Raw genomic sequence first — 20318 nt, forward strand, 5'->3', positions numbered from 1 at the left:
GATTTCCCCTGAATTGCCCCGGGTTTTTGGCGCACGCGATCGGATTGTGGCGCATCGGCGCCGGCATGCACGCGACGGAAATCGGGGGGCGTGGCCGAGCGAAAACCCGACGGATTCGGAAAAACCGCCACATTTAAAAAAAAAAAAAGTGTTGCGGGACTCGCGCTTACCGCAGAGAACGAGACGCTGGATCGCGAATGGGCCGGGTAAGTAAATCTGCCCCAATGTCTTTGTTTTCAGCAGTAAAATAATAGAGATTATTAACCCTCGGATTGCTGGGTCATCTGCTGCTATTTATTCTATAATAAATAAAGCACTTGGGGTGAGATAGAAGCTTCCTATTACCTCCAGAGGCCTCTGCCTGTGTCTCGTCTACCACTCATCATCAGGGTCATATAGGACATTATAGAGCAGTACTGAGCTGTACTGCAGGGAATAAAGCACTTGGGGTGAGATAGAAGCTTCCTACTATCTGCAGCAGCTTCTGTCTGTGTTTCCTCTATCACTCAGGAGTTGTAGCAGGATCATATAGGACATTATAGAGCAGTACTGAGCTGGCTACATTCAGGGCTGAGCTGACACATTGCAGGGAATCGTTACACTGTGTCACAGACGTCAGCACAGATTACAGCAGGGCGGCCATCATGGGACAAGTGTGACCGCACGTCTGTGCCGCTGACCGCCAGATATCCGACAGCGCTGCATATCTCCCTGAGGATTTAAGAGTCCCGGACCCTTGGAGATCTCCTCTACACCCTGCTGAGGGTCAAAACTGCAGAGCATCCATCTGATCTAAAACCGCAGCTCTGGATGTGACTGGAGCATGTGCCCCAAAAGACTGACTGATCTGTAAACGCAGCTCTGGATGTGACTGGAGCGTGTGCCCCAAAAGACTGACTGATCTGTAAACGCAGCTGTGGATGTGACCGGAGCATGTGCCTCAACAAGACTGACTGATCTGTAACTGCAGCTCTGGATGTGACTGGAGTATGTGCCCCAAAAGACTGACTGATCTGTAAACGCAGCTCTGGATGTGACTGGAGCATGTGCCCCAAAAGACTGACTGATCTGTAAACGCAGCTGTGGATGTGACCGGAGCATGTGCCTCAACAAGACTGACAGATCTGTAAACGCAGCTCTGGATGTGACTGGAGCATGTGCCTCAACAAGACTGACTGATCTGTAACTGCAGCTCTGGATGTGACTGGAGCATGTGACTCAACAAGACTGACTGATCTGTAACTGCAGCTCTGGATGTGACTGGAGCATGTGCCCCAAAAGACTGACTGATCTGTAACTGCAGCTCTGGATGTGACTGGAGTACGTGCCTCAACAGGACTGACTGATCTGTAACTGCAGCTCTGGATGTGACTGGAGCATGTGACTCAACAAGACTGACTGATCTGTAACTGCAGCTCTGGATGTGACTGGAGCATGTGCCTCAACAAGACTGACTGATCTCTAACTGCAGCTCTGGATGTGGCTAGAGCATGTGACTCAACAAGACTGACTGATCTGTATACGCAGCTCTGGATGTGACCGGAGCATGTGACTCAGCACGACTGACTGATCTGTAACTGCAGCTCTGGATGTGACTGGAGCATGTGCCCCAAAAGACTGACTGATCTGTAACTGCAGCTCTGGATGTCACTGGAGCATGTGACTCAACAAGACTGACTGATCTGTAACTGCAGCTCTGGATGTGATTGGAGCCTGTGCCTCAACAAGACTGACTGATCTGTATACGCAGCTCTGGATGTGACCGGAGCATGTGACTCAACAAGACTGACTGATCTGTAAACGCAGCTCTGGATGTGACTGGAGCATGTGACTCAACAAGACTGACTGATCTGTAAACGCAGCTCTGGATGTGACTGGAGCATGTGCCCCAAAAGACTGACTGATCTGTAAACTGCAGCTCTGGATGTGGCTAGAGCATGTGACTCAACAAGACTGACTGATCTGTATACGCAGCTCTGGATGTGACCGGAGCATGTGACTCAACAAGACTGACTGATCTGTAAACGCAGCTCTGGATGTGACCGGAGCATGTGCCTCAGCACGACTGACTGATCTGTAACTGCAGCTCTGGATGTGACTGGAGCATGTGCCCCAAAAGACTGACTGATCTGTAACTGCAGCTCTGGATGTCACTGGAGCATGTGACTCAACAAGACTGACTGATCTGTAACTGCAGCTCTGGATGTGATTGGAGCCTGTGCCTCAACAAGACTGACTGATCTGTATACTTAGCTCTGGATGTGACCGGAGCATGTGACTCAACAAGACTGACTGATCTGTAAACGCAGCTCTGGATGTGACTGGAGCATGTGACTCAACAAGACTGACTGATCTGTAAACGCAGCTCTGGATGTGACTGGAGCATGTGCCCCAAAAGACTGACTGATCTGTAAACTGCAGCTCTGGATGTGGCTAGAGCATGTGACTCAACAAGACTGACTGATCTGTATACGCAGCTCTGAATGTGACCGGAGCATGTGACTCAACAAGACTGACTGATCTGTAAACGCAGCTCTGGATGTGACCGGAGCATGTGCCTCAGCACGACTGACTGATCTGTAACTGCAGCTCTGGATGTGACTGGAGCATGTGCCCCAAAAGACTGACTGATCTGTAACTGCAGCTCTGGATGTCACTGGAGCATGTGACTCAACAAGACTGACTGATCTGTAACTGCAGCTCTGGATGTGATTGGAGCCTGTGCCTCAACAAGACTGACTGATCTGTATACGCAGCTCTGGATGTGACCGGAGCATGTGACTCAACAAGACTGACTGATCTGTAAACGCAGCTCTGGATGTGACTGGAGCATGTGACTCAACAAGACTGACTGATCTGTAAACGCAGCTCTGGATGTGACTGGAGCATGTGCCCCAAAAGACTGACTGATCTGTAAACGCAGCTCTGGATGTGACTGGAGCATGTGCCTCAACAAGACTGACTGATCTGTAACTGCAGCTCTGGATGTGACTGGAGCATGTGCCCCAAAAGACTGACTGATCTGTAACTGCAGCTCTGGATGTCACTGGAGCATGTGACTCAACAAGACTGACTGATCTGTATACGCAGCTCTGGATGTGACTGGAGCATGTGCCCCAAAAGACTGACAGATCTGAAAGGCAGCTCTGGATGTGACCGGAGCATGTGACTCAGCAAGACTGACTGATCTGTAAACGCAGCTCTGGATGTGACTGGAGCCTGTGCCTCAACAAGACTGACTGATCTGTAAACGCAGCTCTGGATGTGACCGGAGCATGTGCCTCAACAAGACTGACTGATCTGTAAACGCAGCTCTGGATGTGACTGGAGCATGTGACTCAACAAGACTGACTGATCTGTAAACGCAGCTCTGGATGTGACTGGAGCATGTGCCCCAAAAGACTGACTGATCTGTAAACTGCAGCTCTGGATGTGGCTAGAGCATGTGACTCAACAAGACTGACTGATCTGTAAACGCAGCTCTGGATGTGACCGGAGCATGTGCCTCAACAAGACTGACTGATCTGTAAACGCAGCTCTGGATGTGACTGGAGCATGTGACTCAACAAGACTGACTGATCTGTAAACGCAGCTCTGGATGTGACTGGAGCATGTGCCCCAAAAGACTGACTGATCTGTAAACTGCAGCTCTGGATGTGGCTAGAGCATGTGACTCAACAAGACTGACTGATCTGTAAACGCAGCTCTGGATGTGGCTAGAACATGAGTCTATTTGGATGCTGTGGCGGACACTTGCAGGCTAGCCTCCAGGCCCTGGCACTAGTCACACAACAAGCTGCTCCCCCCTCATTAATGTCTCATCGCCCCATATGTTCCTGATCCATAATCCGGTCCAGAATGGCCGAGCTACATCCTCCATCATTGCTACCCGCACCCGGAGGATGAGCCTCAGCGGGGTGGCGGGGGGGGGGGGGATACTCACCATTATGGCCGCCCCTCCCCCTCCCGGGCCATTACATCCACAGCCAATCTGCTCCGCTGTGAGATTTTATGGGAGAGACGCAGAAAGCGGCCACAGAATTATCCGGAACAAATGGAAAATATAAGGAATAAGGCAATAGAAAGAACGATGAAGATGATGGACGCGGCTCATACTAAATATCATCATAATAATCATAACAATAACACATTTAGTTACTTTATCGCAACTCTGCAAAATACTAGATATTGGATTTAAAGGGGAGATCTGGTGAGAGCGACCCCCAGTGGATGAGAAAGTCTATCACATGCAGGGAATCTACTAAATGTCCGCACAAGAAGACATGATGGAAGGAGCCCCTCCCCCCTGACTACATGGATTGTAGTCATGTATCCAGGTAGTCATGTGATCTCTCAGAGCACTGCTACTTCATTAAAAGGGTTATCCATCATATTTCACAGTCCTGCTGCTACTAATAATATACACAATATACACAGTGGCAGTACCTAACCCTGGCTGCAGAGAGCACAGCAGTGTGAGGACATCCCCAGTGCAGTTGGAGAAGCTGCAATCCTGGAATTTTAATACATATTTCAGAGCACTGCTGCTACATACACAAAGGACTTATTACACACCATTTCAGAGACCATACCTAACAAAGGTGCAGGGTGCACAGAGCACAGCAGTGCGAGGAGTCTCCCTCAGCTCATCTAGAGAAAGTACAATCCAGGAGTATAAATCTATTTCTCACAGTCCTGAAGCTACTGATAACACACATAAAGGTCAGAACACACATCTCTCCAGGGACAATACATAACACTGGCTGCAGAGAGCACAGAGCACAGCAGTGTGAGGTCTGATTACACATCCCTCCAGGGACAGTACATAACACTGGCTACAGAGAGCACAGAGCACAGCAGTGTGAGGTCTGATTACACATCTCTCCAGGGACAATACATAACACTGGCTGCAGAGAGCACAGAGCACAGCAGTGTGAGGTCTGATTACACACCTCTCCAGGGACAATACATAACACTGGCTGCAGAGAGCACAGAGCACAGCAGTGTGAGGTCTGATTACACATCTCTCCAGGGACAATACATAACACTGGCTGCAGAGAGCACAGAGCACAGCAGTGTGAGGTCTGATTACACATCTCTCCAGGGACAATACATAACACTGGCTGCAGAGAGCACAGAGCACAGCAGTGTGAGGTCAGATTACACATCTCTCCAGGGACAATACATAAGACTGGCTGCAGAGAGCACAGAGCACAGCAGTGTGAGGTCTGATTACACATCTCTCCAGGGACAATACATAACACAGGCTGCGGAGAGCACAGAGCACAGCAGTGTGAGGTCTGATTACACATCTCTCCAGGGACAATACATAACACTGGCTGCAGAGAGCACAGAGCACAGCAGTGTGAGGTCTGATTACACATCTCTCCAGGGACAATACATAACACTGGCTGCAGGGAGTACAGAGCACAGCAGTGTGAGGTCTGATTACACATCTCTCCAGGGACAATACATAACACTGGCTGCAGAGAGCACAGAGCACAGCAGTGTGAGGTCTGAGTACACATATCTCCAGGGACAATACATAGCACTGGCTGCAGAGAGCACAGAGCTCAGCAGTGTGAGGTATGATTACACATCACTCCAGGGACAATACATAACACTGGCTGCAGAGAGCACAGAGCACAGCAGTGTGAGGTCTGATTACACATCTCTCCAGGGACAATACATAATACTGGCTGCAGAGAGCACAGAGCACAGCAGTGTGAGGTCTGATTACACATCTCTCCAGGGACAATACATAACACTGGCTGCAGAGAGCACAGAGCACAGCAGTGTGAGGTCTGATTACACATCTCTCCAGGGACACGGCATAACACTGGCTGCAGAGAGCACAGAGCACAGCAGTGTGAGGTCTGATTACACATCTCTCCAGGGACAATATATAACACTGGCTGCAGTGAGTACAGAGCACAGCAGTGTGAGGTCTGATTACACATCTCTCCAGGGACAATACATAGCACTGGCTGCAGAGAGCACAGAGCACAGCAGTGTGAGGTCTGATTACACATCTCTCCAGGGACAATACATAACACTGGCTGCAGAGAGCACAGAGCACAGCAGTGTGAGGTCTGATTACACATCTCTCCAGGGACAGTACATAACACTGGCTACAGAGACCACAGAACACAGCAGTGTGAGGTCTGATTACACATCTCTCCAGGGACAGTACATAACACTGGCTGCAGAGAGCACAGAGCACAGCAGTGTGAGGTCTGATTACACATCTCTCCAGGGACAGTACATAACACTGGCTACAGAGACCACAGAGCACAGCAGTGTGAGGCCTGATTACACATCTCTCCAGGGACAGTACATAACACTAGCTGCAGGGAGCACAGAGCACAGCAGTGTGAGGTCTGATTACACATCTCTCCAGGGACAGTGCATAACACTAGCTGCAGGGAGCACAGAGCACAGCAGTGTGAGGTCTGATTACACATCTCTCCAGGGACAATACATAACACTGGCTGCAGAGAGCACAGAGCACAGCAGTGTGAGGTCTGATTACACATCTCTCCAGGGACAATACATAACACTGGCTGCAGAGAGCACAGAGCACAGCAGTGTGAGGTCTGATTACACATCTCTCCAGGAACAATATATAACACTGGCTGCAGTGAGCACAGAGCACAGCAGTGTGAGGTCTGATTACACATCTCTCCAGGGACAATACATAACACTGGCTGCAGAGAGCACAGAGCACAGCAGTGTGAGGTCTGATTACAGATCTCTCCAGGGACAATACATAACACTGGCCGCAGAGAGCACAGAGCACAGCAGTGTGAGGACTGATTACACATCTCTCCAGGGACAATACATAGCACTGGCTGCAGAGAGCACAGAGAACAGCAGTGTGAGGTCTGATTACACATCTCTCAAGGGACAATACATAACACTGGCTGCAGAGAGCACAGAGCACAGCAGTGTGAGGTCTGATTACACATCTCTCCAGGGACAATACATAACACTGGCTGCAGAGAGCACAGAGCACAGCAGTGTGAGGTCTGATTACACATCTCTCCAGGGACAATACATAACACTGGCTGCAGAGAACACAGAGCACAGCAGTGTGAGGTCTGATTACACATCTCTCCAGGGACAATACATAACACTGGCTGCAGAGAACACAGAGCACAGCAGTGTGAGGTCTGATTACACATCTCTCCAGGGATAATACATAACACTGGCTGCAGAGAGCACAGAGCACAGCAGTGTGAGGTCTGATTACACATCTCTCCAGGGACAATACATAACACTGGCTGCAGAGAGCACAGAACACAGCAGTGTGAGGTCTGATTACAAATCTCTCCAGGGACAATACATAACACTGGCTGCAGAGAGCACAGAGCACAGCAGTGTGAGGTCTGATTACACATCTCTCCAGGGACAATACATAGCACTGGCTGCACAGAGCACAGCAGTGTGAGGTCTGATTACACATCTCTCCAGGGACTACACATAACACTGGCTGCAGAGAGCACAGAGCACAGCAGTGTGAGGTCTGATTACACATCTCTCCAGGGACAATACATAACACTGGCTGCAGAGAGCACAGAGCACAGCAGTGTGAGGTCTGATTACACATCTCTCCAGGGACAATACATAACACTGGCTGCAGAGAGCACAGAGCACAGCAGTGTGAGGTCTGATTACAAATCTCTCCAGGGACAATACATAACACTGGCTGCAGAGAGCACAGAGCACAGCAGTGTGAGGTCTGATTACACATCTCTCCAGGGACAATACATAACACTGGCTGCAGAGAGCACAGAGCACAGCAGTGTGAGGTCTGATTACACATCTCTCCAGGGACAATACATAGCACTGGCTGCACAGAGCACAGCAGTGTGAGGTCTGATTACACATCTCTCCAGGGACTACACATAACACTGGCTGCAGAGAGCACAGAGCACAGCAGTGTGAGGTCTGATTACACATCTCTCCAGGGACAATACATAGCACTGGCTGCACAGAGCACAGCAGTGTGAGGTCTGATTACACATCTCTCCAGGGACAATACATAACACTGACTGCAGAGAGCACAGAGCACAGCAGTGTGATGTCTGATTACACATCACTCCAGGGACAATACATAACACTGGCTGCAGAGAGCACAGAGCACAGCAGTGTGAGGTCTGATTACACATCTCTCCAGGGACAATACATAATACTGGCTGCAGAGAGCACAGAGCACAGCAGTGTGAGGTCTGATTACACATCTCTCCAGGGACAATACATAACACTGGCTGCAGAGAGCACAGAGCACAGCAGTGTGAGGTCTGATTACACATCTCTCCAGGGACACGGCATAACACTGGCTGCAGAGAGCACAGAGCACAGCAGTGTGAGGTCTGATTACACATCTCTCCAGGGACAATATATAACACTGGCTGCAGTGAGTACAGAGCACAGCAGTGTGAGGTCTGATTACACATCTCTCCAGGGACAATACATAGCACTGGCTGCAGAGAGCACAGAGCACAGCAGTGTGAGGTCTGATTACACATCTCTCCAGGGACAATACATAACACTGGCTGCAGAGAGCACAGAGCACAGCAGTGTGAGGTCTGATTACACATCTCTCCAGGGACAGTACATAACACTGGCTACAGAGACCACAGAACACAGCAGTGTGAGGTCTGATTACACATCTCTCCAGGGACAGTACATAACACTGGCTGCAGAGAGCACAGAGCACAGCAGTGTGAGGTCTGATTACACATCTCTCCAGGGACAGTACATAACACTGGCTACAGAGACCACAGAGCACAGCAGTGTGAGGCCTGATTACACATCTCTCCAGGGACAGTACATAACACTAGCTGCAGGGAGCACAGAGCACAGCAGTGTGAGGTCTGATTACACATCTCTCCAGGGACAGTGCATAACACTAGCTGCAGGGAGCACAGAGCACAGCAGTGTGAGGTCTGATTACACATCTCTCCAGGGACAATACATAACACTGGCTGCAGAGAGCACAGAGCACAGCAGTGTGAGGTCTGATTACACATCTCTCCAGGGACAATACATAACACTGGCTGCAGAGAGCACAGAGCACAGCAGTGTGAGGTCTGATTACACATCTCTCCAGGAACAATATATAACACTGGCTGCAGTGAGCACAGAGCACAGCAGTGTGAGGTCTGATTACACATCTCTCCAGGGACAATACATAACACTGGCTGCAGAGAGCACAGAGCACAGCAGTGTGAGGTCTGATTACAGATCTCTCCAGGGACAATACATAACACTGGCCGCAGAGAGCACAGAGCACAGCAGTGTGAGGACTGATTACACATCTCTCCAGGGACAATACATAGCACTGGCTGCAGAGAGCACAGAGAACAGCAGTGTGAGGTCTGATTACACATCTCTCAAGGGACAATACATAACACTGGCTGCAGAGAGCACAGAGCACAGCAGTGTGAGGTCTGATTACACATCTCTCCAGGGACAATACATAACACTGGCTGCAGAGAGCACAGAGCACAGAGCACAGCAGTGTGAGGTCTGATTACACATCTCTCCAGGGACAATACATAACACTGGCTGCAGAGAACACAGAGCACAGCAGTGTGAGGTCTGATTACACATCTCTCCAGGGACAATACATAACACTGGCTGCAGAGAACACAGAGCACAGCAGTGTGAGGTCTGATTACACATCTCTCCAGGGATAATACATAACACTGGCTGCAGAGAGCACAGAGCACAGCAGTGTGAGGTCTGATTACACATCTCTCCAGGGACAATACATAACACTGGCTGCAGAGAGCACAGAACACAGCAGTGTGAGGTCTGATTACAAATCTCTCCAGGGACAATACATAACACTGGCTGCAGAGAGCACAGAGCACAGCAGTGTGAGGTCTGATTACACATCTCTCCAGGGACAATACATAGCACTGGCTGCACAGAGCACAGCAGTGTGAGGTCTGATTACACATCTCTCCAGGGACTACACATAACACTGGCTGCAGAGAGCACAGAGCACAGCAGTGTGAGGTCTGATTACACATCTCTCCAGGGACAATACATAACACTGGCTGCAGAGAGCACAGAGCACAGCAGTGTGAGGTCTGATTACACATCTCTCCAGGGACAATACATAACACTGGCTGCAGAGAGCACAGAGCACAGCAGTGTGAGGTCTGATTACAAATCTCTCCAGGGACAATACATAACACTGGCTGCAGAGAGCACAGAGCACAGCAGTGTGAGGTCTGATTACACATCTCTCCAGGGACAATACATAACACTGGCTGCAGAGAGCACAGAGCACAGCAGTGTGAGGTCTGATTACACATCTCTCCAGGGACAATACATAGCACTGGCTGCACAGAGCACAGCAGTGTGAGGTCTGATTACACATCTCTCCAGGGACTACACATAACACTGGCTGCAGAGAGCACAGAGCACAGCAGTGTGAGGTCTGATTACACATCTCTCCAGGGACAATACAGAACACTGGCTGCAGAGAGCACAGAGCACAGCTGTGTGAGGTCTGATTACACATCTCTCCAGGGACAATACATAACACTGGCTGCAGAGAGCACAGAGCACAGCAGTGTGAGGTCTGATTACACATCTCTCCAGGGACAATACATATCACTGGCTGCAGAGAGCACAGAGCACTGCAGTGTGAGGTCTGATTACACATCTCTCCAGGGACAATACATACCACTGGCTGCAGAGAGCACAGAGCACAGCAGTGTGAGGTCTGATTACACATCTCTCCAGAGACAATACATAACACTGGCTGCAGAGAGCACAGAGCACAGCAGTGTGAGGTCTGATTACACATCTCTCCAGGGACAATACATAACACTGGCTGCAGAGAGCACAGAGCACAGCAGTGTGAGGTCTGATTACACATCTCTCCAGGGACAATACATATCACTGGCTGCAGAGAGCACAGAGCACAGTAGTGTGAGGTCTGATTATACATCTCTCCAGGGACAATACATAACACGGGCTGCAGGGAGCACAGAGCACAGCAGTGTGAGGTCTGATTACACATCTCTCCAGGGACAATACATAACACTGCCTGCAGAGAGCACAGAGCACAGCAGTGTGAGGTCTGATTACACATCTCTCCAGGGACAATACATACCACTGGCTGCAGAGAGCACAGAGCACAGCAGTGTGAGGTCTGATTACACATCTCTCCAGGGACAATACATAACACTGGCTGCAGAGAGCACAGAGCACAGCAGTGTGAGGTCTGATTACACATCTCTCCAGGACAATACATAACACTGGCTGCAGAGAGCACAGAGCACAGCAGTGTGAGGTCTGATTACACATCTCTCCAGGGACAGTACATAACACTGGCTGCAGAGAGCACAGAGCACAGCAGTGTGAGGTCTGATTACACATCTCTCCAGGGACTATTCATAACACTGGCTGCAGAGAGCACAGAGCACAGCAGTGTGAGGTCTGATTACACATCTCTCCAGGGACAATACAGAACACTGGCTGCAGAGAGCACAGAGCACAGCAGTGTGAGGTCTGATTACACATCTCTCCAGGGACAATAAATAACACTGGCTGTAGAGAGTGCAGAGCACAGCAATGTGAGGTCTGATTACACATCTCTCCAGAGACAATACATAACACTGGCTGCAGAGAGCACAGAGCACAGCCGTGTGAGGTCTGATTATACATATCTCCAGGGATAATACATAACACTGGCTGCACAGAGCACAGCAGTGTGAGGTCTGATTACACATCTCTCCAGGGATAATACATAACACTGGCTGCAGAGAGCACAGAGCACAGCAGTGTGACGTCTGATTACACATCTCTCCAGGGACAATACATAACACTGGCTGCAGAGAGCACAGAGCACAGCAGTGTGAGGTCTGATTACACATCTCTCCAGGGACAATACATATCACTGGCTGCAGAGAGCACAGAGCACTGCAGTGTGAGGTCTGATTACACATCTCTCCAGGGACAATACATAACACTGGCTGCAGAGAGCACAGAGCACAGCAGTGTGAGGTCTGATTACACATCTCTCCAGGGACAGTACATAACACTGGCTGCAGAGAGCACAGAGCACAGCAGTGTGAGGTCTGATTACACATCTCTCCAGGGACAATACAGAACACTGGCTGCAGAGAGCACAGAGCACAGCAGTGTGAGGTCTGATTACACATCTCTCCAGGGACAATACATAACACTGGCTGCAGAGAGCACAGAGCACAGCAGTGTGAGGTCTGATTACAAATCTCTCCAGGGACAATACATAACACTGGCTGCAGAGAGCACAGAGCACAGCAGTGTGAGGTCTGATTACACATCTCTCCAGGGACAATACATAACACTGGCTGCAGAGAGCACAGAGCACAGCAGTGTGAGGTCTGATTACACATCTCTCCAGGGACAATACATAGCACTGGCTGCACAGAGCACAGCAGTGTGAGGTCTGATTACACATCTCTCCAGGGACTACACATAACACTGGCTGCAGAGAGCACAGAGCACAGCAGTGTGAGGTCTGATTACACATCTCTCCAGGGACAATACATAGCACTGGCTGCACAGAGCACAGCAGTGTGAGGTCTGATTACACATCTCTCCAGGGACAATACATAACACTGACTGCAGAGAGCACAGAGCACAGCAGTGTGATGTCTGATTACACATCACTCCAGGGACAATACATAACACTGGCTGCAGAGAGCACAGAGCACAGCAGTGTGAGGTCTGATTACACATCTCTCCAGGGACAATACATAATACTGGCTGCAGAGAGCACAGAGCACAGCAGTGTGAGGTCTGATTACACATCTCTCCAGGGACAATACATAACACTGGCTGCAGAGAGCACAGAGCACAGCAGTGTGAGGTCTGATTACACATCTCTCCAGGGACACGGCATAACACTGGCTGCAGAGAGCACAGAGCACAGCAGTGTGAGGTCTGATTACACATCTCTCCAGGGACAATATATAACACTGGCTGCAGTGAGTACAGAGCACAGCAGTGTGAGGTCTGATTACACATCTCTCCAGGGACAATACATAGCACTGGCTGCAGAGAGCACAGAGCACAGCAGTGTGAGGTCTGATTACACATCTCTCCAGGGACAATACATAACACTGGCTGCAGAGAGCACAGAGCACAGCAGTGTGAGGTCTGATTACACATCTCTCCAGGGACAGTACATAACACTGGCTACAGAGACCACAGAACACAGCAGTGTGAGGTCTGATTACACATCTCTCCAGGGACAGTACATAACACTGGCTGCAGAGAGCACAGAGCACAGCAGTGTGAGGTCTGATTACACATCTCTCCAGGGACAGTACATAACACTGGCTACAGAGACCACAGAGCACAGCAGTGTGAGGCCTGATTACACATCTCTCCAGGGACAGTACATAACACTAGCTGCAGGGAGCACAGAGCACAGCAGTGTGAGGTCTGATTACACATCTCTCCAGGGACAGTGCATAACACTAGCTGCAGGGAGCACAGAGCACAGCAGTGTGAGGTCTGATTACACATCTCTCCAGGGACAATACATAACACTGGCTGCAGAGAGCACAGAGCACAGCAGTGTGAGGTCTGATTACACATCTCTCCAGGGACAATACATAACACTGGCTGCAGAGAGCACAGAGCACAGCAGTGTGAGGTCTGATTACACATCTCTCCAGGAACAATATATAACACTGGCTGCAGTGAGCACAGAGCACAGCAGTGTGAGGTCTGATTACACATCTCTCCAGGGACAATACATAACACTGGCTGCAGAGAGCACAGAGCACAGCAGTGTGAGGTCTGATTACAGATCTCTCCAGGGACAATACATAACACTGGCCGCAGAGAGCACAGAGCACAGCAGTGTGAGGACTGATTACACATCTCTCCAGGGACAATACATAGCACTGGCTGCAGAGAGCACAGAGAACAGCAGTGTGAGGTCTGATTACACATCTCTCAAGGGACAATACATAACACTGGCTGCAGAGAGCACAGAGCACAGCAGTGTGAGGTCTGATTACACATCTCTCCAGGGACAATACATAACACTGGCTGCAGAGAGCACAGAGCACAGAGCACAGCAGTGTGAGGTCTGATTACACATCTCTCCAGGGACAATACATAACACTGGCTGCAGAGAACACAGAGCACAGCAGTGTGAGGTCTGATTACACATCTCTCCAGGGACAATACATAACACTGGCTGCAGAGAACACAGAGCACAGCAGTGTGAGGTCTGATTACACATCTCTCCAGGGATAATACATAACACTGGCTGCAGAGAGCACAGAGCACAGCAGTGTGAGGTCTGATTACACATCTCTCCAGGGACAATACATAACACTGGCTGCAGAGAGCACAGAACACAGCAGTGTGAGGTCTGATTACAAATCTCTCCAGGGACAATACATAACACTGGCTGCAGAGAGCACAGAGCACAGCAGTGTGAGGTCTGATTACACATCTCTCCAGGGACAATACATAGCACTGGCTGCACAGAGCACAGCAGTGTGAGGTCTGATTACACATCTCTCCAGGGACTACACATAACACTGGCTGCAGAGAGCACAGAGCACAGCAGTGTGAGGTCTGATTACACATCTCTCCAGGGACAATACATAACACTGGCTGCAGAGAGCACAGAGCACAGCAGTGTGAGGTCTGATTACACATCTCTCCAGGGACAATACATAACACTGGCTGCAGAGAGCACAGAGCACAGCAGTGTGAGGTCTGATTACAAATCTCTCCAGGGACAATACATAACACTGGCTGCAGAGAGCACAGAGCACAGCAGTGTGAGGTCTGATTACACATCTCTCCAGGGACAATACATAACACTGGCTGCAGAGAGCACAGAGCACAGCAGTGTGAGGTCTGATTACACATCTCTCCAGGGACAATACATAGCACTGGCTGCACAGAGCACAGCAGTGTGAGGTCTGATTACACATCTCTCCAGGGACTACACATAACACTGGCTGCAGAGAGCACAGAGCACAGCAGTGTGAGGTCTGATTACACATCTCTCCAGGGACAATACAGAACACTGGCTGCAGAGAGCACAGAGCACAGCTGTGTGAGGTCTGATTACACATCTCTCCAGGGACAATACATAACACTGGCTGCAGAGAGCACAGAGCACAGCAGTGTGAGGTCTGATTACACATCTCTCCAGGGACAATACATATCACTGGCTGCAGAGAGCACAGAGCACTGCAGTGTGAGGTCTGATTACACATCTCTCCAGGGACAATACATACCACTGGCTGCAGAGAGCACAGAGCACAGCAGTGTGAGGTCTGATTACACATCTCTCCAGAGACAATACATAACACTGGCTGCAGAGAGCACAGAGCACAGCAGTGTGAGGTCTGATTACACATCTCTCCAGGGACAATACATAACACTGGCTGCAGAGAGCACAGAGCACAGCAGTGTGAGGTCTGATTACACATCTCTCCAGGGACAATACATATCACTGGCTGCAGAGAGCACAGAGCACAGTAGTGTGAGGTCTGATTATACATCTCTCCAGGGACAATACATAACACGGGCTGCAGGGAGCACAGAGCACAGCAGTGTGAGGTCTGATTACACATCTCTCCAGGGACAATACATAACACTGCCTGCAGAGAGCACAGAGCACAGCAGTGTGAGGTCTGATTACACATCTCTCCAGGGACAATACATACCACTGGCTGCAGAGAGCACAGAGCACAGCAGTGTGAGGTCTGATTACACATCTCTCCAGGGACAATACATAACACTGGCTGCAGAGAGCACAGAGCACAGCAGTGTGAGGTCTGATTACACATCTCTCCAGGACAATACATAACACTGGCTGCAGAGAGCACAGAGCACAGCAGTGTGAGGTCTGATTACACATCTCTCCAGGGACAGTACATAACACTGGCTGCAGAGAGCACAGAGCACAGCAGTGTGAGGTCTGATTACACATCTCTCCAGGGACTATTCATAACACTGGCTGCAGAGAGCACAGAGCACAGCAGTGTGAGGTCTGATTACACATCTCTCCAGGGACAATACAGAACACTGGCTGCAGAGAGCACAGAGCACAGCAGTGTGAGGTCTGATTACACATCTCTCCAGGGACAATAAATAACACTGGCTGTAGAGAGTGCAGAGCACAGCAATGTGAGGTCTGATTACACATCTCTCCAGAGACAATACATAACACTGGCTGCAGAGAGCACAGAGCACAGCCGTGTGAGGTCTGATTATACATATCTCCAGGGATAATACATAACACTGGCTGCACAGAGCACAGCAGTGTGAGGTCTGATTACACATCTCTCCAGGGATAATACATAACACTGGCTGCAGAGAGCACAGAGCACAGCAGTGTGACGTCTGATTACACATCTCTCCAGGGACAATACATAACACTGGCTGCAGAGAGCACAGAGCACAGCAGTGTGAGGTCTGATTACACATCTCTCCAGGGACAATACATATCACTGGCTGCAGAGAGCACAGAGCACTGCAGTGTGAGGTCTGATTACACATCTCTCCAGGGACAATACATAACACTGGCTGCAGAGAGCACAGAGCACAGCAGTGTGAGGTCTGATTACACATCTCTCCAGGGACAGTACATAACACTGGCTGCAGAGAGCACAGAGCACAGCAGTGTGAGGTCTGATTACACATCTCTCCAGGGACAATACAGAACACTGGCTGCAGAGAGCACAGAGCACAGCAGTGTGAGGTCTGATTACACATCTCTCCAGGGACAATACATAACACTGGCTGTAGAGAGTGCAGAGCACAGCAGTGTGAGGTCTGATTACACATCTCTCCAGAGACAATACATAACACTGGCTGCAGAGAGCACAGAGCACAGCAGTGTGAGGTCTGATTATACATATCTCCAGGGATAATACATAACACTGGCTGCAGAGAGCACAGAGCACAGCAGTGTGAGGTCTGATTACACATCTCTCCAGAGACAGTACATAGCACTGGCTGCAGAGAGCACAGAGCACAGCAGTGTGAGGTGTGATTACACATCTCTCCAGGGATAATACATAACACTGGCTGCAGAGAGCACAGCAGTGTGACGTCTGATTACACATCTCTCCAGGGACAATACATAACACTGGCTGCAGAGAGCACAGAGCACAGCAGTGTGAGGTCTGATTACACATCTCTCCAGGGATAATACATAACACTGGCTGCAGAGAGCACAGAGCACAGCAGTGTGACGTCTGATTACACATCTCTCCAGGGACAATACATAACACTGGCTGCAGAGAGCACAGAGCACAGCAGTGTGAGGTCTGATTACACATCTCTCCAGGGACAATACATATCACAGATCACTTTCCATTGATGCCTCTGATTCCTCCGGTTACTGTGGATCTTATTATCTTTGGTCTCCTCCGCCCTCGTGGCTGAATGTATTTCATTAGTAAATTAAATTCGGAGTTTCACACTGAGACGTCAGGAGAAATGACCTAAATTTATGGGAATGAGGCCCGGACAATTGTTTTGTTCCTTAATGTTATTTTTACCCTGATGGAAAAATGTAAATGACTCCATGCATGGGGGGAGGGGGGGCACCGCCATGAATATCCGGAATATTCTATCGACCTTAAAGGGGAACTCTGGTAACAAGTAAAAAAATGTACATACCAAATATCCAGAAGGTTCTCTCCACCTTAGGGAGACCCTAGGCCCAGTCCATGGATTATGTGGACCTCAGCCGAAGGTTTTATGGTTTGTATTTGTCTAGGAGTCAATGTTTAGTCTTGCACTGGGATTATGGGGGTCTCCACCATTATGGGGGCTCTCCACCTACCTCTTACCTATAGTTGGGGGAGTCTGAGCTCCTAGTGGGCGGTCCCTGTTTTATACCCGCCCCCGAGGATCTGTTATCTCTCTCCTTACCCGATTTCCTGTAGATACTTGTTACTATGTAGTTAATGTGACACATCTCTGGCGGTCTACAAGCCCCTCAGTATTGGGCCCCCCTAACGCTCGCCCTCTTCTGTCCCTCTCCCTCGCAGATGGCTTCTGTCAGTCGGAATGGGATGGAATTGTGTGTTGGCCGGAAGGTAAAGCGGGCAGCATGGTGTCCATCCGCTGTCCAGAGTACATCTATGACTTCAACCATAAAGGTAAGAACTGGAGGATCCCGGGGTGACCCTGATCCCCGGGGATCCCTGCATCCACATGGGTTCTAGTCTGACTGTAATGTGATACAAGGAAGCAGAGTAGAGAGGAGGGAATGTAGAGCAAAGAGCACAGAGCGCAGCAGTGTGAGGACATGATCTGATACATTGTCGCCTCCAGGGATGTGATCCTTCTGTTACAATGTGTCAGTGGCTGTGCTTACCCTGTGTTCTGTGCAGGACACGCGTATCGGCGGTGTGACATGAACGGCAGCTGGGAGCTGGTGCTGGGAAATAACCGGACCTGGGCCAACTACACCGAGTGCGCAAAGTTCCTGTCCAACGAGACCAGGGAGACGGTAAGTAGACGGGTGCCCCACTTATACCCTGTAATCCAACTTCATTGACTCTGATGGTCCTGGGGGCTCAGCATGTCCCTGGTGGTCCGGTGTGTTATGGTCTGTAGCCATCCCCAGTGACAGTCCCATCTCTCTAGAAATTCCCTTGTTACTAATTGGGTTTACAGCTGCATTGTCCAGGGTGGTCCAGTGGTATTGTAGCTATATACTTCTGTACAGTAATCTATAAGCTATGTATGTTGGTCCCTGGTGGTCCAATGGTATTGTAGCTATATACTTCTGTATAGTGATCTATAAGCTATACATGTTGGTCCCTGGTGGTCCAGTGGTATTGTAGCTATATACTTCTGTATAGTGATCTATAAGCTATACATGTTGGTCCCTGGTGGTCCTGTGGTATTGTAGCTATATACTTCTGTATAGTGATCTATAAGCTATACATGTTGGTCCCTGGTGGTCTAGTGGTAATACAGCATAATATATCTACTGAGCAGTGATCACTGGTGGCTTTGGAGTATATGACTTAAATGGAAAAATAGTGTGAGAGATGTTCATGGCCCTGGTGGTCCGGTGGTCATATATAAGTATATGTCTACTGTAGCTCAATAATAGAAGAGCCGTACATCTCCTGCGGTGTTACAGTATCATATGACATCACGCTACCTAAATATTGTCCTGGGGATCCACTGTGTACATGTCCTGGTAGTCAGATGTACATTGCCCTAGTGGTCTGGTGTGTACAATCCCCTGGTGGTCCGGTGTGTACATGACCCTGGTGGTCCAGGGAAAAATGGAAGTCTATCCAAATTTCATGTTACTCTGTAGGTGCACTCTCTGCTGTGTAACATTGTAGGTGCACTCTCTGCTGTGTAACATTGTAGGTGCACTCTCTGCTGTGTAATATTGTAGGTGCACTCTCTGCTGTGTAACATTGTAGGTGCACTCTCTGCTGGGTAATATTGTAGGTGCACTCTCTGCTGTGTAACATTGTAGGTGCACTCTCTGCTGTGTAACATTGTAGGTGCACTCTCTGCTGTGTAACATTGTAGGTGCACTCTCTGCTGTGTAACATTGTAGGTGCACTCTCTTCTGTGTAACATTGTAGGTGCACTCTCTGCTGTGTAACATTGTAGGTGCACTCTCTGCTGTGTAACATTGTAGGTGCACTCTCTGCTGTGTAACATTGTAGGTGCACTCTCTGCTGTGTAACATTGTAGGTGCACTCTCTGCTGTGTGACATTGTAGGTGCACTCTCGGTTGTGTCGCTCTGTAGGTGCACTCTCGGCTGTGTCGCTCTGTAGGTGCACTGTCGGCTGTGTCGCTCTGTAGGTCCACTCTCGGCTGTGTCTCTCTGTAGGTGCACTCTCGGCTGTGTCGCTCTGTAGGTGCAGTCTCGGCTGTGTCGCTCTGTAGGTGCACTCTCGGATGTGTCGCTCTGTAGGTGCACTCTCGGCTGTGTCGCTCTGTAGTTGCACTCTCGGATGTGTCGCTCTGTAGGTGCACTCTCGGCTGTGTCGCTCTGTAGGTGCACTCTTGGCTGTGTCGCTCTGTAGGTGCACTCTCGGCTGTGTCGCTCTGTAGGTGCACTCTCGGCTGTGTCGCTCTGTAGGTGCACTCTCGGCTGTGTCGCTCTGTAGGTGCACTCTCGGCTGTGTCGCTCTGTAGGTGCACTCTCGGCTGTGTCGCTCTGTAGGTGCACTCTTGGCTGTGTTGCTCTGTAGGTGCACTCTCGGCTGTGTCGCTCTGTAGGTGCACTCTTGGCTGTGTTGCTCTGTAGGTGCACTCTTGGCTGTGTTGCTCT

At 49.7% G+C, this 20318-nt stretch overlaps 1 protein-coding gene across 1 annotated transcript in view; it reads left to right on the forward strand.

The window, feature by feature from the left end:
• The window catches only part of PTH1R (parathyroid hormone 1 receptor), a 206494-nt gene that overhangs the window by 97707 nt on the left and 88469 nt on the right, over positions 1–20318 (forward strand). The window contains exons 3-4 of the mRNA XM_072154535.1: positions 18054–18164; positions 18399–18517. Coding sequence (XP_072010636.1) covers positions 18054–18164; positions 18399–18517 — 230 coding nt within the window. The remainder of the gene's footprint in view (positions 1–18053; positions 18165–18398; positions 18518–20318) is intronic.

Source organism: Engystomops pustulosus, chromosome 5 (assembly GCF_040894005.1).
Source record: "Engystomops pustulosus chromosome 5, aEngPut4.maternal, whole genome shotgun sequence".
Taxonomy (NCBI): Eukaryota; Metazoa; Chordata; class Amphibia; order Anura; family Leptodactylidae; genus Engystomops; species Engystomops pustulosus.